This window comes from Carya illinoinensis, chromosome 7, assembly GCF_018687715.1.
Source record: "Carya illinoinensis cultivar Pawnee chromosome 7, C.illinoinensisPawnee_v1, whole genome shotgun sequence".
Lineage (NCBI taxonomy): Eukaryota > Viridiplantae > Streptophyta > Magnoliopsida > Fagales > Juglandaceae > Carya > Carya illinoinensis.
Genome location: NC_056758.1, coordinates 36,126,564 through 36,135,723, shown reverse-complemented (window position 1 = coordinate 36,135,723; position 9,160 = coordinate 36,126,564). Strand labels below are relative to the sequence as shown.

The window sequence follows — 9,160 nt, the reverse complement described above, 5'->3', positions numbered from 1 at the left end:
ACTTTTTTTATTGTATGACATTGGTTAGCTCATATAAACTCAATATGTTCGATCTGGAAGGAAAAAGAAAATTAATAATGCATAAACAATATTTCCTATAACTATTTTACAATTTAGTGCATGTTAAAAGGTACCGTAAAATTCAAAATTTTAACTAAATAGAAAAATCAAAATTAAATAAAAAAAAAAAACTTAATAACTTTTCATGAAATAAAACTATCATGCATATTGATGGATTGTGAAATGGGTTGTTGAATAATAATATATTTTTGTGTAGGTCTTTTCTGATAAGTTTGATGTCATGATTAATTGATTAAGCACATATATATATATATATTCTATTATAATAAATTTCTATCCCACATGAACAATAATAAATAGTAAATTTCTTTTTTTGTTGTGTAATTACATTTTTACCCCTTGATCTTCTAATACCACAAGTATTAATTGCTAATTAAAAGACATGCATACCAAGCATAGGAATTAATTTATAAGCACAATGATCTTATGATCAAGATGTGTTAGTTGATATTTTTATTTTTCTATATATGTGGGTCAATCGGAACATATATATATATTTCAATCACATTAATTACTAATTACCTTGTGATATAAAATATGTAGTAACAAATGCAGTTTCAAAATATTTACTAAAATAGTTCCCATATCTCAAAAGAAAATTAAAATAAGAAAAGAAGGAAAAAAATGATACTTACACGTTAGTAAACAATTTTCCTACCTTGTAACCTTTCATCTTTATATAGTATCCATTTACATTTGTAAAAAGAAAAATAAAAAAACAAACAAACAGGTCAAAGAAAGAAAACGAGAGGAAAAATAATAATTCGAGCGTACGTAGTACCAGAAGTATATATATAATGTTGTATATTTAATTTTAAACTAAAATATAATTTAATTAAAGGCGTAAATAAACTATTGTGACATCTGATTAGAATATACCTATTGAAAAATATTATATTTAACTAACTCATCAGTATCTAAAGATATTTCTAAAAATTTACTTTTTTATGTATTAAATTATATATTAATTAAATTTTTTTTATAAAAAAATCATATTATTTTATTAAAAATCTTATCCCACCTAACTAAATAAACGTAGTTTGCACGTTACTCCGATCAATATATACAAGTTTGCAGTAAGATTTTTTTCCCTGCCCGGTACCGACATGTACATTTTGCTTTTGCACTCGCACACATGCAAGTCAACCCGGCCAAACACTACAGACCGCGCGCTTTAGATTTGTTTTTATGTTTTGTTTTGGGATCACTTTTAATTATAGGTCATTATAACCAAAGAGATCGATATTGCCACTGATAAAGATGATAATGTAGATAGTTTTTTTTTTTTTTGAAAAAAAGAGATGATAATGTAGATAAATTAAGTAGCTAGGTCAAACATATTCTATATGAGTACTTGTGGACCTCTTGTTTCATGATAGCGCATCCCCGTTTTCAGCACTAGCTTAAGCATGACAAAAAGATGTTGCCCACTATATATAACTATATATTGCTTTCATCATCATGTGCAGCACATAAACAACAACAATATATCGAGATCATCCCTACCGCCAAGAAAGAGACCTCGATCAATCGTGAACATACGTGCGTATGACATAATCGAAGGGTCTTAATTATGAGTGCGAGCATATATCATGTACAATAATCATGCAGGAACAGTACTACGTACAAGCAGATCATGCATGAAATTAAGGTCACAACTAACGGCCGTATGCTGCTCCCACCATTATTAATTTGGGTACTTTGACAGATTGTCTTATTCAATTATGACGATTGTGGGAAGGACCCATGCTTTTTAACTTCCTCGTCTCTAACATGTTTTTTAGAATAATTTTCTCGTCCACAAACGTCAATGATAAAATTTAATGATGTCAGGTATATATATGGAATGAGATTAATATCATGGGTGTAAATCGATCCAAAGCTGCGGGACCAATGGTCCAGTACTCCAATCTCAAATATATTATGAGAAGTGCTACATTTATATACATAAAAATCATATAAATACAAATTTATAAATTAAAATGTCTTCATATACTACGTATGTGAAAACAGAGCAAATAAAATGAAAATAGGCATTTTCTGAATATTCTTCATTCTGTATATTATATATTCTACTTGTACAAAGGGTCTTGCACTTCTTATATAGGCACACGTACAATGAGTATACTGAGGACAAAAGAGTAAAATTAATAGAAGTTGGTTACAACAGAAAGGAATATTGAAGCTTCTAGAGCTGTTGAGATGGATTTTCCAGCTTGGACTTATTTGACTGTGAACTTTCTTGAGTAGGTTGAAATACCCCCTCGAGTCTACTAGGGTGTCAATCACAGTAATGCTCGATCTTAAAGTGAGAAATCTATCAGAAACCAATGGCTTGGTGAACACATCTGTAAGTTGGTCTTTGTTACTGCAGAATTGAACTTGAAGAGTCTTTGTTGCGACTTGATCTCTAACAAAATGAAAATCCACATCCATATGCTTGGTCCTTGAGTGGTAGATAGGATTTGAAGTCAAGTATGTTGTTTTGAGGTTGTCACACCACAAAACAGGTGACTAAAAAAATGAGAAGCCGGGATCCTTGCACAAAATTTATAGCCATATGAGTTCTGTTGTTGTGTTGGCTTAGGATTTGGCATCCGAATATGCATGAAGTGTAAAACCAGATTTTTTGTTGGAGAAAAACAATCCATGATAAATGGTGGATTTGAGGTATCAAATAATCCTTTTTACTGCAGTCCAGTGTGCGCTTTTTGGTTCATGCATGAATTAACAGACTTTGTTTACTGTAAAAGAAACATCAAGCCATGTTAATGATAAGTACTGAAGACTGCCAACAATGCTTCTGAACAAAGTAATATTGTCAAAAGAAGGTGAATCAAATTTAGAAATTTTGGTTGAGGCAAACATGGGAGAAGAGATAGAATTGGCACCAATTATATTAGTTTTCTTTAACAAATCAGAGATGTATTTCCTTTGAGAAATGAGTAAACCATCACTAAGATAGTCAAGCTCTAAGCCAAGGAAATAAGACAGCTGGCCCAAATCAGTGACATGAAAAACATGACTCAAGGAAGCAAGCAAATGATCAATAGTAGAATTAGAGGATGAGGTAATTATCATATCATCGCCATAGACCAAAATAAAAATGCAAAGATCACTTTTATGCAAAATAAACAATGATGGATCACCCTTAGAAGCCACAAAACCATAATCATAGAGCCAGGAGCTTAATTCCGAGAACTAAGCTCTAAAAGCTTGCTTAAGATCATAAATGGCCTTATTTAATTTGCAGACAAAATTAGGCCGCACGGGATCAATGAATCCCTGAGGTTGTTGCATGAACACGGTCTCAATAAGAGTATCGTGAAGAAAAGCATTATGTATGTCAATTTGCCTAAGATTCCAACCTCTAGATACAGCAAGAGATAAAACTAAACGGATAGTGGAGGGTTTTACCACAGGGCTGAAAGTTTCGGTATAGTCAATACCGTGCTATTGGTGGGAAGCCTTTAGCAACAAGCCGTGTCTTATGCCTTTCAATAGAGCCATCGGGTCTAAGCTTAGTCTGAAATACCCACCTGCAACCAACGACATTAGAAATAAAGGAAGAAGGAACAAGGGTCCAAGTATTTATTTTCACAAAGGCTTCGAATTCTTTTCTCATGACAGAATGCCATTCAGGAAATTTTGAGACAACAGTAAAAGATGTGGGTTCATCGGGAACAGTGGCGAGTTAGATATGGAATGGTACTGTCAATGGTGATTCACAGTCGGGAAGAGTTGGTCTGGGATAGGGTAATGATAGGAGAGCGAGGAGGGATTAATAGCGGGAGATTTTAAAGAGGTAAGGATAGTGTGTCATTGGGAGAACTTGAGGTTATAAAAGAGCTAGGGTTTGGTTCAGAGGAATTTGGGGAAGAAGTCAAGTTGGTTTGAGACAAGGAAGAAGGGGTTGTGGGCTCAGTAAGTGTATTTAGGGTGGGCTAAGGAGGAGATGTAGTTGGGGGCCTTGAGTGAGCTGTGGGCCGTGAGATAAGATAAGTGGAGCGCAGAATAGTAGATGAAGGAGGGAAAGTGGGTACCGAGACCAGAATGGAATGTGGAAAAACAAGAAGAGGAACAATTTGGGGAATAGGTTGGACATCAGGTTTGGGCTTGTGAGAAGGGAAACTAGTTCTATTGAAAATAACATCGCAGGAGATACAAAGATGATTAGACTGTTGATCAAGGCATTTGTACCCTCTATGAAGAGGACTATACCCAAGGAAAAGACATGGGGTGGAGCAAAAATCTCTTTTATGACGGTTGTAAGGACGTAAATTACGCCAACATTCACATCCAAAAACTTTTAGAAAGGAAGAATCAGGAGGTTTGTGGTAAACCATAAAGTAAGAGGAACGATTTTGCAGAATTAGTGTGGGTAATAAATTAATGAGATAAGTAGTGGTTTCAAAAGCATCATCCCTATAAAATAAAGGGAGAGATGCTTGAGCTAAAAGTGTAAGACCAGTTTCGACGATATGTCTGTGTTTTCATTCAACAAGTCCATTTTATTGGTGTGTGAGGACAAGAAAATCGATGTGTAATACCAAGAGATTTGCAAAGGTTTGTGAGAGGACTAAATTCGCCCCTGGCATCTGTTTGAATGGAAATGATCTTGGAATTAAAAAAACGTTCAGCAAAAGAGATAAAAGAAGAAAATACAGTGAGAACATCAGATTTATTTTTAAGAGAAAAAAACCAAGTAAATCTAGTAAAATGGTCAACTATGGATATATAATATTTGAAACCATTTCTTGAAACAAAAGGGGCCAGGCGCCATACATTAGCCATGATATGTCTAATGGCTTAACAGATTTTATGGAGCCCAACTTAAAAGGCAATTGATGGGCTTTGGCTAAAGGACACCATGAACAAACAAAAGATGGATTTGGGAAATACAGCAAGCAGGTGGTATGCAGAATTCGAGCAACGGAGTCAAGGGATGGATAACCAAGCCGTTGATGCCAACAGTCCAGAGAAGCTTTTTTGCCAATGTGACTTGAAGGAGATGCAGATTCAGGAGATGATGGAAATTTGGTAGAGGCCATTATGCACTGGACTGTTGATGAGGAGCTTCTTGGTTCGATTGTCCTTTATCGAGAAGTGAGTGGCATGGAATTCAAAAAGCAAGAATTGTCAACACAAAATTGGAAAATAGAAACCAAATTTTTTGTTATAGAAGGCACATGAAGAAGGTTATAAAGTTTAAAAGATGAAGAGTTGAGAGAAAGTGAGGAATCACCAATGTGTTGAATCGGTAACCCAGTTCCATTGCCAACTCGCATTTGCTCAGTGCCAGTGAAGGGTTCAGATGAGAGATTCAACAGAGAGAGGCTGTGGGTTATATGATGTGTGGCAGCACAGTCAAGGTACCATGTTGAATCGGGTATGGCTAAAGGTGAAGTGTAATTTGTAGAGAATGATCTAGGGGGATCATACTGATATACATGGTCAAACCGAAAATGGCATTGAAGGGCAACATGCCCTACTTTGTTACAAACCTGACAGGTTGGTCGAGGGGATTGGGAATTTGGGTTTGAAGTAGATCTTCCTTTTATTTAAATGGAATCTGCCTCATTCTCGGCCCTTACGACCTCCACAATAGGATCCTCTTCCTCTTGATCACGGGAACTTGAACTGAAATTAGCCGATGGCTCAAAAGGAGTTTGAGGGATTGTGCTTCGGGTAGTATGATTCAGATGACTTTCATGAATAAGAAGTAAGTGATAAAGTTCATAGGAGGTCACTGGGTCAGTTCTGGTAGTGATGGAGGTGACAAAACTTTCATATTTTGAGCCGAGACCATTCAATAGATATGTGACAATTTCTTTATCAGGGAGGGGAGATCTTGTGGCAGCAATGGTGTCCACTAACACGATTCAAATTGGTAAGCTGAAAACGAATTTGAAACTCTTTCGCCTGTGAGTATGAACTAAACAGTTTTGCAAGAGAGATTCAGTGATCTCGAGATGTTTTTGTAGAAATTACATGACTAATAATTGACTCAATTAATGATAAAAAAGAATACTCAAAATAAATTGATCAATTCGCTACCATGAGAGATGGGCAGGATTGATCTTCTTTGCAGAACCAGCTTCAGCAGAAAGCACAATAGACGGAGGGAGTTGAGTCCCATCGACATATGAGCAGAGGTCTTGGCCTCTTAGATATGTCGATAGTTGCACCTTACAAAGTAAATAATTTTTTGAGTTAAGCTTAAGAGTAACTAGATGAGAAAAAGAGAAAGGAATGAGAGGATGAACTTTCAGCCATGGAAGGAAAGGGTCAGAGAGATTGCTAGTCTTAGCAGCTCTAATACCATGAAAACAGAGCAAATAAAATGAAAAGAGGCATTTTCAGATTATTCTTCATTATGTATATTATATATTCTACTTGTACAAAGGGTCTTGCTCTTCTTATATAGGCATACGTCCAATGAATGTGCTGAGGACAAAAGAGTAAAATTAATAAAAGTTGGTTACAACATAAAGGAATATTGAAGCTTTTAGAGCTACTAAAGATTTTCCAGCTTGGACTTATTTCATTGTGAACTTTCTTGAGTAAGGTTGATAGTATGTTAGATATATTTTATAATAAAAATAATTTTATAATCTAATATATCATATTAAGTCATATCTGTTTGTGAATTATTTTTATAGATCTTTTTATAATTATAGTATTTCTTACATCCAAACTATGATCCTTGGTAAAGCCACCCTCAAAAGTTATTTTTTGTTACAAATTAGTTGCCTCATGAATTAAATCGAGTAAAAACATAATTCAAGAGGAAAAATTTGTCATTTTAATTATAAATGTAGCTAGCATAATTTACTTTACCCTTATTTAATGTCACCATGCAAATCGTTGAAATCAATATGTATCTCTTTACAAAAATACAAAACCCAAAAAAAAAAAAAAAAAAAAAAATAGAGTCAGTACTAGTGCCGAGAGTTTTTATAATTTAGCCTAAACTACCCTGAATTAAAAAGAAATGTTCTCAAGACAAAAGGGGTTGCAAATCACCGTTGGAGAACCTGCTTCGAGTTGTTTATGGAAAATGACAGAGCCACCAAGAAATTGTACAGAAGAGTTTGTACTTTGTATTGAATTTTTTTTAATATTGTATTTATTTATTATTAGTATTCTTTTTAAAAATACACAAAAAATAATTTAAAAATAATAATAATTATAATAATAATAAATTTAACATAATCGTAACAAATTGTCGATAGTTTTTTCGGTGTCAGTAGCACCGTTCGTAGTTTATATACTTGGAAAAACACGTGGGAGAGCCGAGAGCATATGGTAGCTCAACAACCTCTAACCCCCCATCCCAAAATTTGCATGAATTTATAGATTATTGCGTATATTTTAGAAAATAAATCGATCGAAAAAAAAAATCAAATAAAAAGTCAAATGAATTATAACTCTAGCTGTCTTTTCCAATGTGGGGTCCTGTACCTTGCTCACACATGGGTTTAAGTAAATATCACTCCTGCTGTTGCATACATGATACATCACATGAAATACAGCGACTATCAATATATCAACATATATATTGTATAAAGATTTCGATAGCAAATACTGGAAAAATAAGGCAAAACGATGGAAAATCGTTTGCAAGACAAGACAGACAAACACTGCATGCTTCCTAGCTAGTTATATATTAACATTTTACAATAACCAGTAGATTTTTGGGACATAGTTGTCCACTTCTCCCTCACGTACAGTATAATAAACAAAGAAAAAAACTTAAACCTGAACGGGTAAATGAAAAGAGTACTTTTTTTCTTGGTAAAACCAATAACACAAACCCGGCAGAGGATCGCTGAAAATTGAGATTAACAAGTAGTAATTCAGCGGGAACGATGATAAATTAGATCGAAAGAATGTCGGCTTGATCTTGGAAGATAGACTATTGACTCTGAGATTGCGCTAGGTCTCTTGCAAGAAGCATAAAGATTGATAAACCCAAAGCGATCGCTCAAACTCCTCGACACCTTGGCTTGATTCCAAATACTACTACGATTTGATAATTCTTCATGATCATCATCCTTGGAGCACTCAACTAATGCGGCAAAAAATGGATCCCTTTGTAGAGTACTCTGCCTAGAATTCTTCTTCCGATCCCCAGAATCTTCCGTGTTGAATTTCTTCGGGGTCGAAGTTGTGGGTGGTGGCAATGGCAAATTAAGCTTTGACAAGGGCTCCTTCTTCTTGGGGACTTGTTTCTTGGGTATTCCTGGAAGTTGTTCCCAAGAAAATGGGACACCGGAATATCTAAGTGGGATGGAAGGGTTAAGTGGGGAATCGTCCGGGAAATAAGAAGAATCAAAGGAAGAAGAAGATGGCGAAAGTGATGAGCAGGAGGAAAATGATGGGGTCCGGCGAGAAGAGGGGTATTTTGTGGCCGGAAATATGATGTCACTTTCTTTGGAAACGAGTTGGGCATCGCTGCCAAGAGTTGCTGAAGAATTCATTATTTTCTGGCTAAAAGAAGAGGGCTCTGTTTTTTTTTTTTTTTTGCTGTGTAAGCTACTTTCGTTTTTCTTTTTTGTTCTCGAGCTTCTCTGCCTCTATATATGGAGAGAGTGCTATTCATGGTCATAATCTTTAGGACTTTGGGAGTGATAATATAATCAACTCGAGGGACCCAACACATTGATGATTAAGGGTGGGAGGAGACAAGTGGGGGCAGAAAGGGAAATCAATACTTTGTAGAGGGGTTAAAACCTAAACCTATGTTTTACTAGGGCAAAAATGTAATTCAATGGTTACATGGACCTGGCCGGGTTTGGTTACAGATGTGGCCGTGATCAAAATCCATATTCTCTTGCTGGGGACCCCGATAGTGAACTTGGAGCATAAAGCATGCATTGACATGGAAACATCAGACTAAAAAAAAGGCATTTGTCTTTCTGGAGTACTATTTGGCTGTGAATTTGTGCATCTAGATGTATGTTCTTCCTTTTATGGTCGGAAGTATTTGGAAGTCCATCACGAGCTGCACAATAAGTGCAAATAGAAGGGGACAAAGAAATTATATTTACAAGTTGGTGAGGATGTGCATAAAGAT

General features: G+C 35.3%; 1 protein-coding gene across 1 annotated transcript; it reads right to left on the bottom strand.

Annotated features, from left to right (window-relative positions):
* Positions 1-7,940: 7,940 nt before the first annotated feature.
* Positions 7,941-8,564, bottom strand: LOC122316367. The gene has a single exon (XM_043132893.1). The coding sequence runs from the start codon at positions 8,562-8,564 to the stop codon at positions 7,941-7,943; it is 624 nt and encodes a 207-aa protein (XP_042988827.1).
* Between the last annotated feature and the right edge of the window lie 596 nt (positions 8,565-9,160).